Source organism: Ursus americanus, chromosome 10 (genome assembly GCF_024610735.1).
Source record: "Ursus americanus isolate L20-20 chromosome 10, mUrsAme1.1.p, whole genome shotgun sequence".
NCBI classification, from domain to species: Eukaryota; Metazoa; Chordata; class Mammalia; order Carnivora; family Ursidae; genus Ursus; species Ursus americanus.
In genome coordinates, this window is record NC_142136.1 from 74542102 (window position 1) to 74569759 (window position 27658).

General features: G+C 37.4%; 1 protein-coding gene and 1 non-coding gene across 5 annotated transcripts in view; one reads left to right on the plus strand and one right to left on the minus strand.

The window, feature by feature from the left end:
* SGCG (sarcoglycan gamma) overlaps nucleotides 1–27658 on the minus strand; it is a 137078-nt gene that overhangs the window by 73317 nt on the left and 36103 nt on the right. For 3 of the 4 annotated variants that reach the window (XM_045797099.2, XM_045797102.2, XM_045797101.2), the window contains one exon: nucleotides 14819–15013. The exons of the other annotated variant lie outside the window; for it this stretch is intronic. In XM_045797099.2, the coding sequence (XP_045653055.1) occupies nucleotides 14819–15013 (195 nt within the window). The remainder of the gene's footprint in view (nucleotides 1–14818; nucleotides 15014–27658) is intronic. 4 annotated transcript variants of the gene reach the window in all.
* LOC148109388 (U6 spliceosomal RNA) lies at nucleotides 2096–2200 on the plus strand. Its single transcript, XR_015726002.1, has one exon. It is a non-coding gene; the product is annotated as a U6 spliceosomal RNA (small nuclear RNA).

Sequence of the window (27658 nt, forward strand, 5' to 3'; positions counted from 1 at the left end):
TCTGTATCTTATGACTTTTGATCTTTGTTCCTTCTAAATCATGGGGAGGATTAGATAATAAATTTTTGTTTTGGTTCAGCAGAAGAAAGGATAAAGTTTGGTCAAGTTGATTCTCTGACTTGTCAAGAGTAAGACTGTGAGCCTCTAGAAATATGTATAGAAACTAGTCCTAGTTATACTTCATTTAATGAAATTCATATTTCCCAGCATCTTGCTGTAGAATAAATTTAATTTCACCTGAATTATATCTTCTATTGATTTCCAAAATTAAAAATATATTCTGTCCTAGAAGAAAAATCCCCTTAATATAATTACAGTTATAAATAAGCAAAAATCCACTGAAAATAACTTCTGTGATAGAAAATTTGTCTTCTGATGGAGATAGATAATTCCATTTAGGCAGTAAAAGCAATCTTAGGAATGATCCAAAGTACGACCTAATAAAAACCTTTCATAAATGAAAGTATACAATACACAGATACTCTGGCAATTCTACAATGTCCACATTCTTTTGGCTCATAATTTTCCCACTGTATCATTGCAATACCTAAAAGCAGAATAAGTTTCCTGAGTTTTCCATAGACTCACAAAGTAATGCCCCCACGTCCCCATTAACTTACATTTTTCAAATGTACTGCCATATTTGTACAACAGAATCAGTGCAATATCTTTCACGAGAGGAAATAAACACAAATAAGTATGACACGTTCAATCTTCATTTAAGCAGCGAAGTGATCCCAGTGTATGACAAAATATTGGTTACTGCCCGAGAATGACTTTGAAGTTGATAGAACATATTTGAGTTTACTACTTTTTCATTGACCAAGTTCAAAATTTTTAATTTAACAGTTTAATAATATATTTATATTATTAATTTTACAAATAAGTTACATAATTTGTAATGTTTTAATGTTTAAAGTATAAATTAAAACATTGCAAATTATGTAACTTGTTTTTTAAAAACATTTTAATTTATAACTTTTTAGAAAAGTGAACAAATTATAACAAATTATAATTGTACAGAATTTACCAATCTACATTCTGTTTATAACATCTCTTTATGTTCCATGGGTCTATTTGGTGTCTTATGAGCCACATGGTTTAGATTATTCTAGTTTTATAGAATGTTTTGATATTTGCTAGAGTAAGCTTTCCCTTGTTATTCTTTGTTATTAATGAAGCTAATATGAAGTCTTTTCATCCAACTGTATATCCTTTAACTCAGGATTCCTTTCAGGACTGCCAGGACAGTATATTTCAGCAAATTGAGAGTCCTTGGGAATTTGCATATTATTGCAGTATGAAATGTGATTCTTCTTCTAATACATTTTCTAAGTAGTTTGCACTAGAGTATAGGTGTGTGCTAAACACAACATTTTGTACCTCATCTTATTACCTAACATATTGTAAACTTTTGTATTTGTTTTGGTAGCTTTTCATTTAATTCTTCTGGATTTTATAACACAATAATTATTTGCAAGTAATTCTTTTCCCTCAAATCATCTGCTGTTTAGCTATTTCTATCCCTTATTTAACAAATGGTCTTATCGCATTTGTCAAACTTTCAGAAAAAAAAATAGAATACAGTAGTGCTATCAGACATAATTTTCTTGTTTTTGTCTTCGATGGGAATGCCTCTAAGTTTTCAGTAGTAAGTATGCTTTTGGCTGCTGGTTAGTAGTAAATATTCTTTATCCTGTTAGGGAAGAATGCTGGTCAACTATGTCTTTTTACAACCATCATATATGATATCCCATGTGGTGTGGTCAAGTGAAAAAAGGGCTGATTTCAAATCAAATGAAATAGATGCAAATTCTAATTCTTATTTTCTCATTCTGTAATCTCAGAAAATTTTAAAATTTCTGACAATTCTGCTAAGGTACACCTATATTTATAGAGTAGTGCCTATTATGTGGTAGCAGGAGACAAAGTACTAGAAGAAAATATATAGACTGGCTTCTTTTCTACCTTGTAAAGTAGAGCTAATAAAAGGACCCAGGGAAGGAAATAGGAGAGAAGCCACCATAAGAGAAAGCAGTTTGAGAGACAGGAAGAGAATGAAGGAGCATAAAAGACTCAAGAATTATGAGATGGTATGTTCGTTTAGCAGCGCAAGTAATACAACTGAAAAAAATGAGAAAAGATTAGCATGGTACTTTAGAAAGATGACATGCAACTTCATGAAGAGTTTTGTTATTTGAAATCATTCATAATACACAGCAAAGACAAAAACAGTAATCAGGCCATAATTCTCAGAACACCTGGAATGTTAAAAGGAAGGAGGAATGACTTGTCCTCTTATATGTATGAAAACAATAATAAATTTAGCATGATTAAAATTGGGTTCTAAAAAGCTGTCAAAAGAAGTAACAAACAGGTGGATGAAGCATATAGCTCTTAAGTAGACTCAACTCATAAGAGCTGTTATATGATAAAGGAAGAATAGTAACTAATGGGAAACACAGGATTATACAATTAGAAGGATACGCAGCAAAAGTGATACAGAGTTACATCTGGATAGTAATATTGGGGTAATATCTTGTTTCTTTCTCAAGTCTTTTTTTTTCAGAAATGCATACATAATTCATAAACATTAAATTTAATAAAAGTTTTCAAAACAAAAAAAACCCAGATTATTCTATAAATGGTGTTCATAAAACTGGGTGTGTGGGGAGAGGAATCAAGTTAAAACCTCTCCTCATATCATAAATAATCTGAATGGTAGTCCATTAACTTGCTACTTGGAAAAGATGGCATTATAAAGAGATGTTATACATGCACACGTTTGTAATGCTTTATGCATTTGGAAGTACTTTACACATTCGAAAGCACTACACAAAGTTAGCATCACTATTATAATCACCACTGCCTTCTACTACCCAGACATTAAATCCAAATTTCAAAATTATTTGAATGCGCTCCTCCATATATCACTGATAGTGTGGTGAGACTCAGACTAGGTGATTAAAGCAGTATGTATTTGGGGATTAAAGTAAGAGCATCAGGTTGACCGGCATGAGGAGCCTACATTAAATCGATTAGTCCATACTGTTTTAGGCAACTAACAGCTGAGAGCTATGCTAGAGATCAGATGCTTTTGCTGCCACTCACTTGGACATTTGCATACAAAGAAAAGTCAATGTTCTACAAACCACATTTACACCTCAGAAAATTGGGGGAAACAACTTTAAGGACACAAAATTTATTCAAGTGCATTTGCAAAGAAATTGAGAATTTGTGAGGGAATGTCATGGTGCATTCAGTATCAGATTCTACGAACAAAATACTGGATTAGCAAACTTTTTATTAGTAATCTTGGATCCATCCACCCATCTGCAAATCCTACAGGAATTTGTGTAATCAACCTAGTACAGAATTTTTGCCATTCCTCTTTGGTCATTCTTAATTTCATACACATATGTGAAAGTTCTCTTTCATTTCTTCTCGTTTTTTAGAGACATAAAGTATTTACTCGGTACCTAAATTATGTGCAAGACACTGTGATATGGCTGTGGATTCAAAAAAAAAATATGAAGCTCTACTGGCCCCTCAAGAAATTTTTCTGACATAAAAAGATACACTAATAGTACAGATAGCTTTGAAAGTTCAGACTAAGGCCTGATTAAAGTGTGTCAGAGAAATTGGAGAATGTCTCTCAGAGAGTGTGGGATTTGATCTGGGCCAAGATAGAAAGGTAGGACTTAAATTCCCTTTTTAAGAGTTTTAGATTATTTAATGAAATGGAAATGATGAGCTTTGTCATAGAAAAATTACTATGGAGAAAGACCTTGAAGAGTCTAATATTAAGTCTTAAGATGAATAGTCCACTTCTGTGGGTCTCTCTCTCTCTCTTTTTTTTTTAGTAAGGTCATTTTTGAAATTCTGTTATTTCATACATTGTGCAGATAGAATATCTGAAATTGGTTTTCCACATTTGACCTTTGCATACAGTTCAAGCCTATGGCTATATAGCAATGGTGACTAGTGACCAAAGAGCTTTAGCTGTTTTTTAGTTATGGTTTTAATTCCGTGCTCATTATGCTAACATCAACTACATCATCCATGCAGAGACACATATTTGGCCAAGGGAGTGATGATTTTTGTCTCAGTTTGACTTTCCCTGGTGTTTTTACAGTGAGCAGTTTCATGGGATGACAAGTACTTTCATTTTACGCTCAACACAGAATAAAGAACACTTTGGCCAAAGGAGTTCAAAATTTTGTGCCAAGTTTAAACTGAGCATCTAAGTAACATAAATAATTGCAAACAGTAATTGTGTGTGTGTGTACATCACTAGAAAACTGTAGATTGAACCTAATCCTAACTAAAACCAAGATGCTTACTCAGTCTGGCTCCTAACCTAATGTTCTTTCCACTATCTTACAGTCCCTCTAAAAGTCGGGGTTTTTTTGGTTGTTGTTTTTTTAAAGAAGTAACATTTTAACAAATAAATGAGGTTGGTTTATAAATCACAAGATACTATCTTCATTAGCATTTGTGAGAAAAAACAAATTGTTACCCAAAGACATTATCAGTTCTATATTATTGGTGGAAAAGGGAAACAAGCGACCACATTTACATTTAGAGCACATTTACTTTGTTATAATACCCCCATGACAGGAGTTTGAATCGCGTATCTAGGTTAAGCTGATGTCTACCACTACGCACGACAAGAGCCTCTGGCTTGTGAGACTGTGCTTTTGCTTTCTGTATTTCCCAATTGTTAAAATATGCTTAAATCACTTACAGAAAAATTACAATAAAAAGGAAAATTAAAGGAATATCCTTGAGATGAAAATTAAAACTATGGTGTTATTTGTATCTCTGGACACCAGTGATAACAGGATTTGTGTTACTGATACCAAGGATAATGAAATTCCCATGTACTTGGAATAGCTCGAGGTTTATCTTCCTCCTCTCAACTCAGGCTTAATAATATCTTGTCTTCTTAGAAAGAAAATGCCATTAAGTTAGTACGTGTTCTTACCGTTTGTGACCTCTGGATCAATCCCACTCTATTATGACTAAGACATAAATCAAACATTTCAATTTGGTGTTTAGACTGGCAAGCACTGATGTAATATAATTCTTTTTAGAAAGATAGAAATAATTTGAGAAAATGTCAAGGTACTGCTTTAAAATGCCACCGTGTCATGTTTTTCTTTTAATCCTAATTTCCATTAGTGTGAAAAATGGATGGCAAAGAGAGGGAGGCAGCATAAGCAATCAGTATCAGATCACTGACGATGTGATGGCCACGCAGGCCAGGCTTGGGCAAAGGCAGGGATGGAGCGCATGGGGCTGCCGGCCTGCTCCTGGGCCACAAGCACGGGTCTCTGTAAAGGCAAGCAGAAGACAAATGGCAAAACATCACTAAGTGCAGGTGTCAAGTGTGGTAGACAGGTACAGCGAAGAAGTGAACGTCTCTTCTGCAATCTATGCGTCAGATAAAATTTCATTGCTTTCACTCTTATGTGCTATTCTCCTGTGGGCAGAGACTGCGTTCCTTTGGCTCAGGACCGATTTTGTTAGGGGTCCTTGCAGTTGACAACACCCTGCCTTGTCTGAGGAAGCAGCCAGAGGGAGCCCAGAGGGAGCTGAGCAAACAAAAGGCGAGTCTGAGATCAGGATCCTCCACAGACTTTGGCCCTTGTGGGCACCTGCCTAGCCTGCCTCTCAGGGATTCCGAGAGGCAAAGTCTGCTGCTGAACATACTTTGATCTAAGAACAGAGTCATCTTAAAATATACCATTGTAATGGTTGCTAAACACATGCTGGAAAGTCTTTTTTCATTTTCTACTGCAGTAAGGTATTTTTAAGTAAAACCCCTGCTCACATCTGTCGAATATTGAAACATTCTAGCAGAAAGTATTCTAGCACAAGTGATTTGTTTTGGCTAAATTTGATCTCTTCAATAAATGAGCAGGGATTGAGGCAAACAGAAATGATTTCAATTTCAGTAGTTTACATGTCATCTTTTCTTTTTGAATTAATTTCATTTTAGAAATGTAATGCTATTCAACATATTTGCTAGTAAGACCAGCAATGAGATATGGGTAATGAGGTTAACTGCTCTTTAGGCAATGTTTCAACATCTTGTTCTGTATTAGCTCTTTCAGACACATTGTTCCTTCTATTTTCATTTCATCAGTTAAGGAGTAGAATGTCTCTACATTACAATGCATCTCAGAATCTCAGCATAAACCATTAGGAATATGTAATATAGGAAACAATGTGAAATCTGGATAAATGACCATATGTAAGTAACACTGTATTCCCTGAAAGTAATTTATACTCTGGATGACCCTAAGACAATGCATTCCTGAACCTGGTCTGTAGCCCAGACTCGGGTCTCTGGAAGACCCCTGAGCCCCGCTCCAGACCCCATTAACCAGCATCTTTTGCGAAGTAGCTTCCCAATATCTGGTTCTAATAACCTTCCCAGATCACTGTCGTGCGCACGAGAGCATGAGAGCCGCTCTTCTTACTCCCATGTTGTACTTCCCCTCTACTAGCTTCCACTCTAATCTGTGCTTTAGGGACTGGATTAATCTGCTCTTCCTTAATCATCTTTGCTTTTTCTGGGTTGCCTTGACTCCTTCTCTATTCACTTGTTAAGAACATATAACAACAGTTTAATTAAAGGGGATAGGGGAAATGCTCTCATTCAGTCATTCAATCAATAATTTATTCAAGAAACATTTACAGAGGGGCCCCTGGGTGGTTCAGTTGTTAAGTGTCTGTCTTCGGCTCAGGGCGTGACCCCAGGGTCCTGGGATCGAGCCCCACATCGGGATCCCTGCCCTGCTGGGAGCCTGCTTCTTCCTCTCCCACTCCCCCTGTTTGTGTTCCCTCTCTTGCTGGCTGTCTCTCTCTCTGTCAAATAAATAAATAAAATCTTAAAAAAAAAGAAACATTTACAGAGGGTTGATTTTATGCTAGATGTTGGGTATACTGAGCTCAGCTGACATGATCCTAATGGGTGAGCAGATGTTAAACCATCACAAAAATGTATATATATCTCCAAATTTTGATGTGTGCTATGATGGGGAAAATAAACCAGAGTCCTAGAAAAGGGAATAATAGAAGGAGCTGGTCTTAGCGTGTGGATAGGAGTAGTTGAGGAACACCCCTGCAAGAAAGCGTCAGTTGAGCTGAGACTCTACTGATACACGTGTGCAACTATTCTAGGCAGAGGGAAGAGCATATGCAACAACACTGAGTCAAAAGAGAACTATTTACAGAATTTTAAGAGCTAATGTAGGTTTCAGTGCTCTAGGAAGGGAATGCACTTACTGACTTTTCCATAATAAGAGTGGATGAATACATTGGAGGCATCTCCTCAGATTGCTACAGACAGAGCTTTTAAAGCAGCTGGAAGAGGCATGATGGTATAACCAGGATCAGGGATCACTGGTCCCCAAGGTGGGGGGACGGGCTACCCTCTCCTCCACATTTCTGGTTCCACAACTTCTAACTGACATCCTGACTGATTTCCCCTCTCTGGCAGTCTGAAAAATCAACATTAGATCACTTAGACAGGGTATGCAGGAGCAACCTTCCAACAGAAGCACTTTGGCCCTTCTCGGCACCCCAGAGCAGGAGGAGTGCCGGGCATGGCTGGCGAGTTTGGAAATGCAGCAGACCACTGGCCTGGAGCCTCCTTCCCTGGGGATGTACCTGCCCCCAGATTTCTGGTCCGGTTGGTACAGTAAAGCACATTGGGAAGCACGATGATCAGGTCCCTGCCCCTGCAGAGGTGTCTAAAGTGTCCCCATGCCACCTGTGACTTGCCGGGTGACCTCTCTAATCTGAGGCATGAGATGTTCAGGCAGAGCCAAACTGTACCCTCCACTTAGCTTTTATCAGTAATACAGATGTTATTTTGAGCTCTACCTACCTCTTTTTTCTTCCTTTCACTGGTTCCAAACTTGGGTGGGGAAAAAGTGTTATCTGCTGGGTCTCCTAAGACCCCAAGAGGGCTTTTTTTGGACACTGTGTGGGAACACCAAATCTGTACTGTCTTCATGGTACCACCCTCAGAATGGGTATGGGAAAGCTCTGAAGACCTGGCTTAGGTGTTCTTGATTTTCATGGATCCTGGTATTTGTTAAGATAAGCCTATCACGGATATCACCAAAATAAAATATATAATCCTATAGTCTGAAAAATTCAAGTTCATAGGGTAATTCGGAGGATGAACTCAGTTAATGGACATAAAGGGATTGTGCAATCTACGTACATCAGTTAGGAGTTTTTAAGCTAAAAAAGACTTAGCCTCTTAAATATAAACTTTTTTCATGATAATAAATATCAATACATATATTCAATGATTTCTTCAATTATGATGAAATTATCAACCTATCATAATAATGCAGGCAAGAACATTTTTGCTATTAAAGTGAAAAAATAAGCATACATAATAAAAATATTTTCAAAAAGAAACTTACTTGCTAAATAATTTCTCAGGTAGTAAGTGGTTAAAACATACATTATTAGATTTGGCTAAAATATTATTTTATTGCTGTTTCCTTAGTTACTTAAAATATATCAATGTCCAGCAACATAAAGATTAAAAAATTAAATATTTATCTAATAATAAATGGTTATGAATATAGATCATCAGGTAAGTTCATTTAGGCACTTTTAGAATTTTTCTCTTTGTTTTCTCTGTTTGACAGTATCTAGTAAAAGAGAAATTAAACACTCTTTGCATAATGGATAGCACTGTGTTCATTTTCTATTGCTATGTAACAAACTATCACAAAGATAACAGCTTAAAACAATGTACATTTCTTCTCGCAATTTCCACAGGCCAGGATTCTGGGCACTGCTCAGGGTCTTGCATGGCTGCAGTTAGGCTGGGTTCCTTTCTGGACTTGGGGTTCTCTTCCAAGCTCGTGTAGTTGTTGGTAGAATTCAGTGCCTTGCAAGATGGGGAGTGAGGGCTCCATTTTCTTGCCGGCTTTCTGCCAGGGACCACTTTTAGCACCTAGTGTCTGCCTTCAGTTCCTTGCCACATGGCCCCTCACAGACTCTCTCAACATGGCACCTCATGCCTTCAAGGCCAGCAGGAGAATCTCTCCCTTATAAAAGGCCTTGGTCTCTCTTTTAAGGTCATTCATCTGAGTAAGGCAGGCCTATGCAGGATAATCTCTCTCTTCATTACCTCAATATCACTGAGTTGGAACATTAATCACATCTGCAAAGTCCCTTTACCTTTGCTACATAATGTAACTTAATCCCACCACTTTTGCCATATTCTATCCAAATCACAGATCTTAGAAGCAGCTCACAGGTCCTGCCCACACTCAAGGGGAGGGGATTACACAGAACATAACACTGGGGCTGGAGGTCATGGGAGCCTTCTTAGAATTCTGCCTACCACAAACATAAACCAGGTAGTTAAAAAAAATAGTAAAGATACTGAATCATATAAAGGCATTATAATGATTGTCTTCATTAAGTTTTCATAATGCGGTCTAGATGACCATGCAGCTAGTATGCCATATACTACATTCAGTACATATCCAAAACAAGGAAAGCAAGATCATGAGTCTTGATCTTCCAAAATAAGACAATAGTATTTATTGAAAATCCATGAGTAAAGCATATTGGCATCAAATTTTACATCAGGAAGGATGAGGGTATCATCGGATATAAATCAAGCATTTTAGAGATGAAGAAAATAAAGGTCATTGAGATAACAGTATATTCAAGTTTTCATATATAGTGAGTACCCATAAATTTTCCTCAGATTTTGAGTTTATAAAATGAAATAACTAATGGAGGTGTTAGAAAATATCACCAAAAAGGTTATATTTTAATGCCCTTAAATGGCCAGTGTACATTCAAAGACAGCCTATAGTCATTTGCATACCAGCATTCTTTCCTGAGTTTTTAAAATCCTCTTCAAATGATTATACAATCCCAGGGCTGAGATAAATGTCAGTGAGATGCCATCTAATACTATTTTCCTATCTTCCTATGAATGGTCCCTGACTCCTCAATGGGGAAACATTGATCTAAGGAAAGATGAACAGAGGCAGTCTTCTAGGGCTTTATTTTTTCACTAAATGAAAATTTCTTAATGGGGAAGTCCTTGATGGAAGATTTCTAATGGCTGGTTTCCAAAATGAATTAATTTTAAATCCTTTTTAAGGATAAATGTGCTCAGGGTTTTTGACCCCTTAAAAGGAGCAATGTTGTCTGTTATCAAATTAAAGGAAAACAAACAAAATTTATCTACAAAGCACTTTATAGGATGTTGGAGAAGGTCTTTGAAAAGACATGACCACTGATTGACCCATGAGCTGGACTCAAGCACTTGAAGGCTCCCCAACTCCTCCCCTGTCCTTGGAATGTGGGTTCTACTTCCCTTTTCCACTGCCAGATGCTGCTCCAATGACCTAGTCTTGAGATGGTGACATGGTGTTGAGAAACAACAGGGTTTGGTGAGGATGTAGAGAAAAAGAAACATCCTATATACAATGGAATATTATTCAGACATAAAAAATGAAATCTTGCCATTTGCAACAACATGATGGATCTAGAGGATATAATGCTAAGTGAAATAAGTCAGAGAATGACAAATACCATATGATATCACTCATATGTTCAATTTAAGAAACAAATGAAGAGACTAACCAAAAAACAGACTCTTAACTATAGAAAATAAACAGATGGTTGCCAAAAGGGAGGGAGATGGGAGGGTGGGTGAAATAGGTGAAGGGGGTTAAAAGTACACTTGTGATGGGCACTGAAAAATGTATAGAATTGTTGAATCACTATATAGTATACCTGAAACTAATATAACACTGTATGTTAATTATACCAGAATTTAAAAATTTTTTTAAATTAAATTAAAAAACAAGCATGAGAGACCATGGATTCTAAGAAACAAACTGAGGGCTTCAGAGGGGAGGGGGGTGGGGGAATGGGATAGGCTGGTGATGGGTGGTGGAGAGGGCAAGTATTGCATGGTGCACTGGGTGTTATTATATGCAGCTAATGAATCATCGAACTTTACATCAAAAACCAGGGATGTGCTGTACGGTGACTAACATAATAAAAAATATTACTATTAAAAAAACCCCCAAAAAACAAAACAAAAAACAAAAGCCTGCCACCTACCAACCTGGGGTAGCCTGCCTCTTCTTTTGGTCTCTCCCTGCCTCTGTGTTTGGGGACCAATTTCAGATTTCACCCAGGGAGTTCCCGAGAGGGTTGAGAACCGTGACAGGAGAACTACAAGCTTAATTCTGATATTCAATATTACACTTCTGCTTTGATTACTTATACCCTTCTCCCATCCCCAAAACAAAAGTACCTAAAGAAATTTAACTTTCAACATTTTGTGGTTTTTTTAGCTTAGAATCATTAATCTTATCTTGTTAAGGTTACATTCATTAAATGCACTAAAATATTTTATATGCAGGTAAATAAATAGCCATAAAAGTTTTTAAAAAAATCTATCCGGGTCATTAAAAATTAAAGATGCCTTATTATAACATACTTACTGATAAGACTCATGGATGCCATTTTATAACCATGAATGCTATAACTAGAACTAATATTGTATATTAGTTTTATAGAAGGAAAGCATAAAAAGGAAAAAGGAAATCAGCCACTTTACTACCCTGATTTCTTTTAATGTCCATTTTCCTGACTAATGGATTTAGCTATTATGATGACCAACACAGAATATTCTAGAACCTTTATGTTTGACCTTTATGTTATGTTTATGTAACAACTGGTATGGGCCAGTTGTTACAATTTCCTAAATATGACTTCATATTAAACGGATGTCATACATAGAAATTATCTAAAATTCTCTTACGTGAAGTTGCAGTTCTAAGAGTAGAGCTACCCTGGTGAGCTACGCATGATCTGGCATCTCTGGAGCCCATGCCAGGCATATCAAAGCTGCTTAAGGTTTGGTTTCATTGCATTCAGATTAGTTCTCTTGTCAATATTTAACCTCTGTTTGAAGTCTCCATCTTCTTTGGCATCCTTGTGTTTTCCTTTTGTGATGTTTTACTTGTTTTCCCTTGTAATTTGATCTTGGTATTTTAAGATATGTTACTGGTGGTTGCCTAACTGTTTTCTATAGGAAAATATTAAAGTATGATGAGGGGACAAGTGGGCTGGAATGATAGTATGTGGAAGTTAATAAACCTGCCATTGCTCTACACTGGGGATCTAAGCAGAGGAAGTCTTCTAAACTTTGCCAATTTGGGAAGTTAGAATTTTCAGTCTATCTTGACTAATGATTGTATAGGTGATAGATAGGATTATACTGAATTTATGTAGAGAATTATATACTAGCTGTTACATGTTCAAAATTCTATATCTCTCTGCAAATATTGAGAGCTCTGATTTTATCATTTCAGTGCCAAAGCTCCTGAAATCTTCTTGTATAGTCATGTTGCTCCCTTATCATGTATGTATTCAAGAAATGATACTGGTTTATATATGAGCAAAATAAAAACAAAACTGAATTCTTATATAGAGAGATCTTTCAAACTAAGAAAAATCAGAGCATAAATTAATTCGCACCATCCAGCCTCCTAATGTATGGAACATTCCCAAAGCAGGGGATCAAGCTCACACATATATGAGAATTACATCATCTATATCATCTCACTTTGAGAAGAATGATCCCAAGTCATTCTTTTGATCAAACCTTGGCATTTCTGGCAGAATAATCTTTTTGTGGATCTTCCCTTTTGATCCATGAATATAAGTGTGTATTCATCTTATTTTGTTGAAAGGCAGCTCTAAAGCACCCCGAATTAGCAACAGGTTCCTAAGGTGGAAGGTCACACCCTGAGTGCCGACCGTATCTCACTAGAAAGCACAGGCTCTGAACAGGGGCAGCAGTGGCAGGAGAACATTTGCTGGTCTCTGTGAGTAGCCATCTTAAGTCGATGTGGACTCAGCTGCTGGCACAATTTAGTTTAATGTAATCAAAATTTATAATATCCAAAACTTATTTTCAGTGCTACACTATAAGACAAGAGCACAAAGTAAGTATATTATCACCTTACGTTCACATTCAGTTTATAAAATTAATTCATATACACTTCTAACATAATGCACATCTGCATTCATTTAAGATGCATTTACTGAGTGCCAACCATATGCCAAGCTGTGACTGATAGAACTCAGGGCCCGTGGTGCCTAGGGACTATTAAAATCTGGCCATCCTCCACACCTGTAGGACCCTGGGATGGCTTCTTTCTCACTGGCCTTTCTTAGGGTCTTTTTCCCAGTCAATTTTCTCTCCACATTCTGCAGAACTGAGGGGCACACTGGGGGTGGGTGCAGGGCCCTTTAGTCAGGAGGCATCCCTGAGAGATTCCATAGTTTATAACTTGACGACTTCAATCTCAGTTCACTCTCCAAAAAATATTAAAATATTTTAAATTTAGAGATAAAATGAAGATGAAGTACAACACATGCATACTATATGCTGTGCTAGTTAAGTAAAGGTGTCCAGTGGATCTAAATACTATGGTGATACTGTAAAAATATGGTTTTTGTAAATTTTAAAGAAGAAATCACAACTTATATTTGGCTAATTTATATTTATGTATTTAAAGTATTTAAATATAATTTAAAATAACAATTTACAATATGTGTTTATATTAAATATATATATATTTAAATATATTAAGTACCACATTTTAATCTATATTTTGATTGGATTAGTATTTTACCTCTTTGAATATGGGAAAATGTAAACACTTATTTATGTCAACAAAATAAATAATGTGCCTACTGGCTATAGAACAATGGCAGGAAAGATACTTGCATAGAAAGTGAAGGAGACTCATCAAAGGAAGCCATTTCAGACTGATTGCTACAACTATTGTTCTTGGAAAGAGCCCATGTCTATATCCACACTTTCAAGATGCATGTAAGGAACAAATTGACCTACCTGTGTTCACTCCAGTATTTTTTCTCACTATGACTATCTAGCAAGATTAAGACATTTTTATATTAAGTGAATATATTTTCTCAAAAAGTATAGAAAATATTGGGGTGCCTGGGTGGTTCAGTCGTTAAGCATCTGCCTTCAGCTCAGGGCATGATCCCAGGGTCCTGGGATCGAGCCCCACATCAGGCTCCTCTGCTGGGAGCCTGCTTCTTCCTCTCCCATTCCCCCTGCTTGTGTTCCCTCTCTCATTGGCTGTCTCTCTCTCTGTCAAATAAATAAATAAAATCTTAAAACAACAACAACAAAACAAAACAGAAGTATAGAAAATATTATCGAACCATATAAAATTACTCAGTTATCTTGAAAACATGAGGATGTTTAAAATAGACTATGAATTCCTTAAAACTACTAGTATTTTATCTACTCAAATCTTTTGTTAAATATTGAGTGTGGACATGAATTTACTGTATATTAAAATGAAATTTTAAAAAAAAGTGAGAATGTAGCATCTGGATGGTTACTATTTGTGGATTAATGAGATTAGGAAAACATGATTTGTACAATTTTACAAATTAATGGATTAAATAATCATTACACAATTTTGACTCAGTCAACCACAAACTCCAGATTGTTAGAATTTCCCCACATATAGAGGTAATGACTAACATAAAAAATCTCAATAGAAAATCAAAAAACTCTATACCCTATAGTTCATAGTGAAGTTAAGAAGAGTAAATGTATGAATATTTTGGTACTGAGAATTCTGATCCGGACAGAAAACAAACATTAATTCCATTAAAGGAGGCTTCTACCAATACAACATGGATGAAGTGATACAGAACAAGAGCATGCTTACCAGGAAAGGAAGCTACTTACTGGGGAAAACCACATCACTTTAAGAATCCAAATTGTAAGACCAAAATTCACAAGGAGGATGATGAGTAAAAGAAGAACAAATAAGTAGAGGCAACGCTTTCTCCAGCCATAAATGCCAATTTTGTAGACACACTGGTTCTCTGGCCTCTGTATGTGGGTCCCTTCTGTGGTTGTAGTGTACTGTTCACGGACCATCTGCCACGGGGTGGGGGGAGGGTGGGAGAAGGGACAGGGTGAGGGAGTGAGGGAGGGTCCAAGAGACACAGAGACAGAGAAGGAGAGAGAGAAAGGGAGAGAAGGAACGTGGAGAGATAGGGAAGAAAGGAAGGAGGGGGAGAGAGGAAGGAACACAGAGACAGAAACAGAGAACTTGTCAATACTGAATTACTGAAAGTCCAAGAAGATAATACTTTTTACCCCAATAATAAATTTCCAAAATTGAGATCAGTTTTAAAAAGAATTGAATATTACTTTGAAACATGTCACTATTGCAAGCACAGAATGATATTTAATCTATCACTCAACACAGTTTAGATACAGCCAATTCATCTGAAATCCAGTGGCCATATTTTCAGATTTTAATCAATACATTTAATATATGCAGACAACTTTCAAAATTCTGCAGGGTTAAACTTGGAATTGAAGCATCAACCCAAAATAATTGACTTACCGTTTTTAAAAGATTCAGTGAGAGGAAAAATCAAGCTGATACCTATATATCTTTCTAAAAATGGAATCTAATTATTTAGTTTTCATGTCAAATATTTAAATTGCATCTTTCTCCAGTTGCTAAATTACTCAGAATTAAGGCTCTCGTCAAGATACCTACCACACTAATTTTGGCCTATAATAAAGTTCCCCAGTATAACCTACTTCCAAGAACAATCAGAATGTGCATGCGTGTACAAATGTTTACAAGTAGTCATTGTTTTATGTAAATTAGACTAAGAGTTTTCGTAACAATTTCAACTCTATGAGGATATTTTGAAGAATTATTCAGTATTTCGCTTTACACAGAAGAAAGAAGAAAGTGGTTTTAATTTTTAAAGTGAAGATTAGAGATTATGAAGACTTTCCTGATTGTAAATACAGTAAAACGATGACTCAGAACATAAAATATTCTCCTCTGAGATTTTTTTTTTTTTTTACGCAAAGGTCTTATGTCTATTTTTAGGAGTGGTTTGAGGTGCCCTTATTAAAATAAGTAATAGTCTGAAATAATTCTTTAAATCTCTTTCCAACTCAACAATTAGAATTTCCTATGTTCTAATTTGATTATATAAAACTGTGCTATTCATCACATAGGATTTTCAAACACTCAGACAATCTACATTATTCAAAACCTAAACTCCTGTGTCTTCCTAACAGCGTCCACCTCAAGCACACAGTTGCTCCAAAGCCCTAGGAGTCATCCTTGCTTCTTTTCTTTTCCCTCCAAACCTCCCACATCTTAATGGCTCTGCTTTAACATGTACCCGAATGTGTCCATTCCTCTTGCCCCCACATCAGTTCAAGCCACCACGAACTCTCTTACCTGCACTACTGTGAAACTGGCTTCCCTTCTCTCCTGGTGGAAACCATTCTCTACCCAGCTGCCAAATGTGCAAAATGTAAGCAAGGTCCTATCATTCTGTTCTTTCAAACCTTCTAGAGGCTCTTCCCCACACTGAGAGTATCTGAACTCCTCTATCACCTGCCAGACCCTCAATGAAGGGCTTTTGCTTATTTCTTTAACATCATCTACCACCATTTTGTCTTTTGCTTGCAATGCTCCATCTACTCTTTAATTGACCAGGTTAACTCACCTCAGGACCTCGGTCCTGGGCATTCTCTCCACCTGAAACACTCTGCTGGCTCCTTCTTAGCTTTCAGTGGCAGCTCACATGTCATTTCCTCAAAGAAGTCTTCTCTGGGCACTCGGGTCACTTGCCATTGCCTGACGCTATTACATTTATTTCACAGTGCTTATCATTATCTGTAATGATGGTGGCAACTCCAGAATTTCTGTGAAGCACAGGCTGAGAGACTGCAATTGCATTGGGAAGGGTGACGGGGAGTCTGAATTTATAGCAAGTGCACTATTTTATACTATCGCTACAGATTGGTAAAAACAGCAGCTTTCCAAGAATGTGTGTACATACGGTTTCCAACTGCTACCTATTTCTATTCCTATATACAGTTTCCTATAGCTGGTGTAACATATTATCACAAATCTCATGGCTTAAGCCAGCACAATTTTATTATCTTACAGTTTTAGAGGCCAGAAGTCTAAAAACGGGTCTTTGGGGGCTAAAAAATCAAAGTGTGGGCAGGTTTGTATTCCTTCTGGAGGGCCTAGGGAAATTCTCTTCCTTCTTTTTTCCAGCTTCCAGAGGCTGCCCACACTCCTTGGCTACAACCTTTATTTATGTTGCCTCAGCTCCTTCTCTGACTCTGACCCTGCTGCTTTCCCTTCATAAGGGCCTTGTGATTACACTGGGCCCACCTGGGGAATCCAGGATAATCTTTCCCTCTCAAAGGCCTTAACATAATCACAACTACAAAATCCCTTTTACCATGTAAGATTCCAGGGATTAGGACAGGAAGATATTTGGGGGTTATGATTCTACCTTTCATAGAAAGCTTTTGTTCATACCTACATAAAATGGGAAAAACCTTAATATTGATTTAAGACAATTTTGTTGTGGCTTACAGGAGAGCTGGTAGCAATTCCATTATGAAGGTAGCCCTTAAATCCCTCTAATTCAGTCCTGGGAATCTGTTTTGATTATTCACCTGTTTATTGCCCACCCCTCCTTTAGAATTAAACTCTACATGAGCCTTGTTCATTGCTAATGTCCCTAAAATAGTGTAGCTGACAAATAATAGGCATATAATAGAAGCCTTAAGTGAAGGAACGAATGAAAAAATAGAAAGAAAGAACTACTGAATTTGACAAACATTAATTGAGCTATCTACCAGCCAGGGACAATGTTAGCAAATGGGACTAGATAGATGGAGTAAGTCCCCTGAGTTACAGATTAAATAAAACATTCTATGACTTAAGCACATACTGAATCCATTAAGAAAAGATTTAGTAATTGTGCTCTAACAGTCTTCTTAGAAAACAATGATTGTGGATGAGGAGCTAATTCCAAAGGGGATCCAGGCTAAGTAGATAAAAATAAAACATGCTGGGGCGCCTCGGGGGCACAGCGGTTAAGCGTCTGCCTTTGGCTCAGGGCGTGATCCCGGCGTTCCAGGATCGAGTCCCACATCAGGCTCCTCTGCTATGAGCCTGCTTCTTCCTCTCCCACTCCCCCTGCTTGTGTTCCCTCTCTCACTGGCTGTCTCTATCTCTGTCGAATAAATAAATAAAATCTTTAAAAAAAATAAAACAAAATAAAACATGCTGTCTCTGTTAAAGCATTTTCAGAAAAGACCTATTGGAAAGAGGACTAGTAGCGTATAAATATGAGGTCTCTAGGATTTTGTTACTGAAAGAATACTAACAAGAACAAACTATATAAGACTAGAAAAACAGTCTGTGGCTCCTGAGGATAGCGATTATGCTTTTACCACCATATGCCCTGGCAGACAGCAGAAACTTCACAAATATCTACAGCCCAGGCTCCACTCTTCCTTCCAGCAAAACTCCTTGAGTGGGTTGACTTTACCCACTGTCTCTCTATCTATGTGTCTTTCTTCTCTCTAGAACTCAATTACAGACAAGCTTTCACACCTACCACCCACTGAACTTGTTTTTGTAAGCTCCCCAATGACCTCATGTTGCTAAGCAAAGTGTGTTCACATGACCTAGGGTCAGAACATGCCAAATAGTCATTGCCTCCATTTCCATTAGGTTTCCAGAAACCCTACTTGCAATGGCTATTGCTTCTCATTCTCATTTGCTGCTTCCTCCTCATCTCCCAGCCTCAGACTTGGTCCTTAGAGTACTTCTTCTCTTTATTTGCATTTACCCACTGTTGTGGATGCATCTTGTTTTTTTTTTTTTTAAGATTTATTTATTTACTTTAGGGAGAGAGATGGAGGGAGGAACAGAGAGAGAGAGAGAAAACATGAGTGGGGGGAGAGGTAGAGGGAGAGAAACTTAGTGGGGAGCCTGAAGCAGGGCTCAATCTCACCAGCCATGAGATCATGACCTGAGCTGAAACCAACAGTTCGGCACTTAACCGACTGAGCCCCCAGGTGCCCCGCGGATGCATCTTTAAGCTGAGGACTCCCCAGGTCTTAGCACAGACTCACCTTGAACTCAAGACTCCTATACACAGCTAGAAATCTCAACCTTCACTTGTCCCAACCAAAACGGATCTCATCTTCCCAACCTGCTCTTGTAAAATTTTCCCCATTTCACTAACTGGCAACTTCATCCTTCAAGATACTCAAGTCGAAAATCTTTAAGTTGTTCTTAATCCCTTTCTTTCTCTATACCACATCCGATCCATCAACAAATCATCAAATTAAAGTACTACCAATAATGCAAAATCTGATTGAGTTTCACCATTGTCGCTCATCTGACTGCAACAGCCACCTAACTGTTCTCTGCTTTCACCCCAAATCTCCCGCAGTCAATGTCCAACATGGGGGCTAGAGAGGTCCTTTTAAATCGTCAATCAGATCACCAATCACCTCTCCATAAAACCCTCCTATGGCTTTTTATTCCACTCAGAGTAAAACTCACAATCCTTAGCCTGACTGGCATGGCCTATCCTGACTTCATCCCCTGCCATTCTCCTCCTTATTCCTTGCTCAGTCACACTGGTCTTACTCAACCAACCATTTTTTTCCCCAAGGGTTTATTTATTTGAGAGCGAGTGAGTGAGCATGCAAGTGACAGAGGGGGAGAATCTTCAAGCAGACTCCTCGCCTCAATCTCACAACCTGTAAGAACATGACCTGAGCTGAAACCAAGAGTTGGACCCTTAACCTACTGAGCCACCTAGGCACCCCTTACTCATCCATGTATATTCCAAGCATGAACTTGGAATTTCCTCTACCTAGAAGCCTGGACAGTCTTCTCCCAGATAATGCATGGCTTCTCCTTTACATCACTCAACTATCTGCTCAAAGATCATTTATCAAGAACAACTTTCCACTAAGGCTGCTGCATATTTCTCTATGCTCTTCCCTGCTTTATTTTTCACTATAGCGCTTAATTCTACATGACATATGATGTATCTTACTGACTTATTCTACTCTAAGTGCTCACCTTTGCACATAGAAGCCCCAAGAGGGTAGGGTTTTTGATTGTTTTGTTATTTTGTATCATCCTGGCACCTAGAGCAGTACTTGGCACGTAGTATGTGTTCAATAAATATTTGCTGATTAATTATAAACATTGAATGTACATATACCCAGATAATATCATTTAAATTTAAATAACAAAAAAATAAAATAAGTTGGGAATTCATTCAGAGTTTCCTCAACAGTTTATAATAAGTTGAAACCCATTCACAATGGACGAGGTTAGTGTGATCAGTTGTTTGCTGTGAGAGAGGCAGCAGGCTCCACTGCAACCTGCGGAGGGTCTCCCAGGGAAGAGAACTGGGGAAAGTGCTCTGTCTAGTTTATGAGGTACCCCGCTTTTTTTTTTTTAAAGATTTTAGTTATTTATTTGAGAGACAGAAAGAGAGTGCATAGTGGGGATAGGCAGAGAGAGAGGGGGAGAGAGAAGCTCAAGCAGACTCCGGTGTTGAGTGCAGAGCCCGATGCAGGACTAGATCCCAAGACCCTGAGATCATGACCTGAGCCAAAACCAAGAGTTAGATGCTTAACCAACTGAGCCACCCAGGCACCCCATGAGTTACCCTACTTTTGTGCACCTACTTTGCTGACTGCCTAAGTAAGAGCCTATGTCCCGTTTCCTCAGCTGAACATACTAACTCCAGACTCACCTTCAGAAGCTAATGACTTGCTTTCTTGTCCTTCCAGATTTGAGCTCTAGTTACCATTACTTCTGCTCCCACGTCTGTTTTTTTTCCCCCAGTTGTATTTCTTACTCTATCATGTTTTACGACTGCCCACTTTACGTATTTTGGTTAACCTGCTATTACTATTTCTCAATGTTGATTATGTTGCATAAAGCAAAGATTTTACTCTGGACGGGCATGATTTAAATCTGTAGGTGGAACACTCAATTTAAATTCTTTTCTAAAAAGTCAATTTTGTTATTTAATGAATTATTAGCTTATAGTCCTCATAGTTCATGCTGGCTTTTATTTTTATTTGATACTGTGTATTATGTTTTTGCTAGAAGATGCTTTCAGAGGCTATCTGGTTCAGCCAGTTTCCTTCAGATATTTATTATCATCAGCATTGGGAAAGATACCAATTCTTCAGCACTTTGAAGTCAGAAAACAGCAAAGTAGCGTTCATGCTGGCAAGAAATTGCACTGGAAAAATGCAGAGTACTTTGTGATCTATTTATAAGCCCTTTACCAAAAAATTAACAAAAATAATGCTTTATCTTAGAACTTAAAATCTGTATTCCAAGATAAAGAATTTTGAGTCTTACTATATGTTGAGTAAAAATTACCTTTAGAGACCCTTTATTTTTAAAAATAATTTATGTTATTAGGGTGCCTCTGTGGCTTGGTCAGTTAAGCATTTGCCTTTTCCCTCTGCCTGCCGCTCCTCCTGCTTGTGCTCTCTCTTTGTCAAATAAATAAATAAACAAACAAACAAATAAAAGGAAGTAACTTTCTTTAAAAAAATAAAATAAAATAATTTATGTTATCATTAAAACCTTTTCCTCTTTTCCTGTTAAACATCTCTCAAAGTTGTTGATGGTGATATACTTAATTTTGATGGGTTTTAAATGCTTCTCTAAAACATAGTTATCAACATTTTAATAGACAGGGATTCATACATTTTTGTATGAGTATCAATTTTTATATGCTTTGAATTCATGGTTCCCTATTTATTATTTAAACTAAAAATGCCTTATGGATATAGGAATTCTGTCTTCTATATTCTTTGATTCTTGTCATGGGACATAATAAAGCGAATTGAGCAATGTGTGTACTAAACAGATGTTGTTAAATGATATTCTTGATTTCAAGGGTCATTTATCGACATGCCTAATTTGGATAGGCTACTGCCAGGAGTTTGAGGTACAGAAATCATAAACACATGGATGATGTTGAAAAGGAGCCAATTTGATTTTTTTTAAAGTAGGTTTGAAAAGGACTAATCAGACCCTTTAGAAATGAGAAATTTGGTTCTATTTTAAAATTCAAAAATGAGTTATATAGCTTGAAGTTTTCAGACAGATAAAGTATATATCTTATATGTATCTAACAGAGATGTCAGAAGATAAATCTTAGAAAATGTGATAGGGTGGTAAAGATATGGAAAATGTGAAGGGAAATCTGAAGGCTGAGAGGGTCCAAATATGTCCTACTGGAGCTCCAGGGGAGTAACTGGAGAAAATGTAGGAAAGACAATGATTAAAGGGTAATTGTGAAGAATTTTCTCTAATTGAAGATAAATTAGGCTGAAAACAGATACTGACTCCTGAGCTGGATAAATTAATTGAAATGTATGAAATAATTCTGAATCTGGAGAACACCAAAAGCAGAGAAGCCTCATGATAAGTATGGGTCCCAGAGCACAACCTTGCAAATGTAGTCATGCTGCAAAATTAATGAACTCACCCCAGTGAGGGCCTATATATGGGAGGGTCTGGCAGAGTTCAAATCCATCCTTTACCAGCTAGCACTTCTTGGTAGGGCACCTGCTGGGAATGACCCTGGAGCCCTTGGGCCTGCACAGTGATTCCAAAAAGGAAGAGGGGGAAGAAGGAGCAGTGATTCCAAGAATCTCCCAGTAAACCTATTCTCAGAAGAGTAATCTAGATTATTGGTGATAGGGGCCCCATTTACTGGTCCTGCTTATTTCCAGCCCAACACACATATCACCACCCATCCTTTTATCCCAAAGGAGATGAAAACTTCAGCTATTTCTCAACAATGGGGTAGGAGCAGAGGACAGGCACCATCTGCGTTTTATGTTACATCTGAACTCTCATAATTACAGGCACATTATGGTGGGGTATTGCTGTAACACTATAGTTATACAATTATATTCACCAGGAGGCTGTAGAAATGCTAGACTTGTATGCATCTAACAAACATCCTGATTTATCTACTTTTATGTATATCTACTCATCTGTATACACAAAATTAAAACTAAATAAGTTCAAAAAGTAATGAAGAAAGCCATTATCACAGTGGAAGATTTTAGCATACCTCTATTGATAGATCAAGCCCTCTAAAATGAGTGGTGCTATATGAAACTTGGACAATACAATTGAAATGTGCTTAAATGGACATGTATGGAGCCCAGCTGGGAAGTGCTTATTCTTTACAGCATACATGTAACATTTGCAAAATCTGATAACATACTAGTTCAGAAGGAAGTAAGAAATGCCACTGGATTTGTTTCATACAAATTCTTAGGTCTTTTGATAATATAGTAAAATTAGAAGTGCATTACACAATAATGGATAAAACAAAAACCAAAGTCTTTGAAATATGTTAAGAGGCGTGGGGTTGAGGCTTGATGATCACGCTCACTCAGACACACACAGATGGTTCAGATTATGTTTTCCTGCCACAACCACAAGGAAGGGGTGGAGGAGGTCCAATGGGCACAGCTCCCCAGCCATCCTTCATTTCTCCAAGGGAGATTCATCTGAATGTTAAAGATGGAGCTCTGCTTTGAGTTAGGTCCTCCCAGGCCACAAGGCATGCTGACCGGGGGCTTTCCAAACCTCTAATAGCACCCATCATGTCAATTGAAAAACTGCAGGAAAATTATTTTTGACAGTCTCAAAAACTGCCTTTCACAATGTGGGACATAGCTCTGATGTCCAAGCAGCATAATTTCTTATTACGCAGCAGGTACTATCATGTTATACCATCCATTAAAATGACAAGACAACTCACAAGAGTAGTCAACTGCAAGGCTATATAACCATGGCCAGTAGGAGGTATGCATACATAACAGGCAATCACTGAGTATGCATTGGACAAATGAATGTATAGAGACTGGGCCTTACTGGATATAAAGCATAGTTTTATGCTTCAGTATGAAAAACAAGATCATTACAAAAGAACAAATAGAGAAAGGTGAATAGAGTCTAAAACAAAACCCCACACAGAGGTGATAAGTGAATAAATGGAAAGTGAGAAATAAGAGATATCCAGTATACATGGGCCACTCTTCCAGGGAAGGAAGAAGTTAGTGTGCTTATCAGTTAAAGGGGACTAGGTCATGCTAGCACTGAGAACCATGGGATGGAAGAGTTCTCTCTCCATTTGCTTTCAGACTTCCAAAAGATAGCTAATCCCACTGTATTTCTGGCCTCCCAGTTGCATCACTCTGACTGGACACATTTAGGAAAACAAAGGGTAATGTGGAGGAGACTGCAATGACTGATAATAAATTGAGGAAAACATTTGCCTTAAAGATAAGGCAGGGCTGATATCCTTAAAAAATATAAATAATCCAATAACACTTGAGCAAAGCCCTGCACATACATCAAAGAAACATAAATGACCAATAACACCCATAGAAAAAAGTTCAACTTCACTGTGACCAAAGGAATGTAGATAAACACAAGTGCTGGGGCAGTCTGCAAAGACTATGGGAGATTTAAAAAGCGATAGTAGCCAATATTGGCAAAGTGTTTGAAAAATGAGCATGGTACCACTCTGCTGGTGAGTGTGAAAGTGAACACAATCCTCTTAGACAAGTACTTGGTGCTATGTACCCAGAACCTCAAACAAACACATCACTTTCAATTCTGGAAACTTATTCAAAGAAACAATTATGAATGAAAATGAAGATTTATGTTTCAGGGATATGTATTGTAGCATTATCTATGATGGTGAAAAACTGGACACTAAATAAATGATGAGGAGTAATGAATTTATTGGATCCTTACAGTATGACAGAATTAACTGCTTGGAAGCAAAACAATATCCTAGGGAAATGCTAATGACAGTGCTAAATGAAGAAGATAGAATATTGAAATACATATCAAAATGTATATGCATAGAAAAAAGAGTGAAATTTAAAAATAGTTAATAATAATTTACCCCATACTCTACTTTTTTCATTGAAAATTGCATTCCCCAAATGTTTTCCTGTATTTTTCAGATTTACAAAATTTATACAAGTCTATCTCTTGATATATATATGTATATACATATATATATATATATATTCTTTTGATAATACTGAAGTTAGTAATAAATTTACCATACTCATCCCAACTTTATGAATACATTTAGGATGATAAAATAACTGTAAGAATAGATCTGCCTTATCTTTTAGCACAAGCTGCTCAGCTCAGAATTGGATACGTAAATACAGCAAGGTATGTGGATTATAATTATCAATTTCATCCAAAATTACAATCAGTTATGCCCATATTCCCACATTATAAATACACACACACACACACACACACACACACACACACGCAGATCAGAAGGGTCATTGGATTGTTCTCTCTTCTCTACAATAGGATTGACTTTTAAAATAAAATGGCAAACTCTGCCATTAAAAAAAAAGTTCTTTATAAAATACACCAAACCAAGAGAATAAATGTCCTTTAAGTAGCTAAGAGACCTAAAGAAACTTTTAATTAAATGAATGAATGACTCTAAAGAAAAAGAAAACCTCAAACCCATGGTCATACAAATGTTAGGTAATAAAACTGTGGTTTTAAACATCATATTTGGTTTCATAGTTCGGATGTAAGCTTATTTTAAAACTGTAAGGTTTATAAAGGTTGGCAATTCAAACATTTTTCTTTGTGTCTTGTCATTGTTTTTATTAAATAAACTCAGAAATCAGAGACTTTTACGGTGTCATTATATAGCATTTGCCTAAGGAGTAATATTAACATCCAGAAATTGAAGTTGGCAGAGATCAGACACAGAATAGTGGTTGAGCAAGAGCAGTATTGATGTCAATTCGAAGTGCGCGCATTAAAGCAGCACCACAAAGACCGCCACATTTGGAGACCTGGCTTCTTAACCCAAACCCGGTGTTATTTGACGCCAAATATGCTCCCGTTCTTGGCATGGTTTAGACCTACTATTAACCTCTGATTTAGTGCACCTACATCAAGTGGAGAGAGATTAGTAGCTGGCTGCAGTGAAAGGTAAGGAAATGTTAACAAAATGCCATACAGAGGAGCCACTGGAAGCCCAAAAGTGACCCCATGTCTCCCTGTTGAAGGTCACTCAGTGGCCTACCGCTGCACTTCATACTAAGCTCCATTCCACTGGTATGTCCAGCCTTCCTAATCCCATCTCATCCCACTCTGTCCTTCTCAACACTGGTTTCCTTCCATCTCTCAAACAGAATAAGCTCTTTCTATCTCCTAGCCTTTGTACATATCGTTCCTTCTGACTGAAAATTTGGTCCATACCACGTGGCAGCCACTTCTGTCTTGACTTAAATGGTCTTTCATGAACAACCTGCCCCCTTCCATTTATCTTCTGTCTTTTCCTAATTTACAACTGAGTCCTAGTTATTTCCTCCCTAGTATTTCTCAGGGTGGATAAGGATACCTTTATTTGTTTACTCTGTATTGTCTATTCCTCTTTAGACTCTCCTCTCCATGAGCGCAGGAAGGACACTTTGTTCACTGTCATATATCCAGAACCTAGAGTAGTATCTGCGACAGAGCAGGAACTCAGTTATATGTGATTGTTACCAGCAGGCAGGCCAAATAAAATACATTCTTACCTATAATGTACTTGTGAAATAGATTTCCATGTCTAGGAAACAGCATTATGATTGAAAATGTAAGTCATTCCATCTTTATCCATACATCCTATTATCTCTCTTACCCATTCTTTAACTGAGATCCTACCGACTTCAACAGAAACTCCATGAATAGCTAGGAGAACTGGAATGTATCAAACAAAATGGGGAAATGATAGATTTACACATCCTTATTTTCCAGACCCTTTTTTTGGCGTAATGAGATGACTGAGGCATATGTCATAAGTCATAGGCTGACACTTCCCTCATTTCACATCTCAGCGATCCTGCATATGACTCCATTTGCCAGCATGAATGTTAATCATAAGCACTCTTTTGTGTCTGAACAGCACATTTTAAGGGTCAAGATCATATAAAGTTCTACCCTGATAAGATAAATGAGTTGAGTATGGGAGGAAGATTAGTATCAAAAAAGCACTGTTTCTACTTTTGTTTTTCAACTATAGTATCTTAGGTATTTCCCTTTTGCTTTCATATAAACCAGACTGAGTTCTAAAGACATGCCTTACTTAGTTCTAGGATGAAAACTTCATGATGATCAATTCTGTCAACTGGTCAACTCACCTGGCCCAGCAGGCTTCTCCTCACAGCAGACTCCTGATCACCGTAGTCTCAGGACAAGTCCTGACTTTTGGTGGAATATGTTTGAAGAGCTCTGTGACAGGGGCTTTGTGGCTTTGACACCTGGTTCTGTCCATGACATGCAGCCCACAGACCCACATTACTTTCTAATCCTTGCACCTACTCCCTGGAGACTGGAGTTCCCCTTGCTGTTTTATCTTTTCTTCCTTCTTTGCACTGGCATTCCTTCCCCAAATTCTACTCCAACCTGTGATCCCACTAAAGTTCTAAGGAAATCATGGACAAGATTTACTTGGAGACTCCTAGTTTCTTACAATTAAGACTCCTGAACAAAAGTGGAGGAGAAAGGCATGATATTATTTGATTGTGGCTTATCTGCTTGTCTTTAAAATATATACTTCTTTGATTTTGTTCATCCAAAATGAACATGAGGATTTATTTTTTGATTTAATA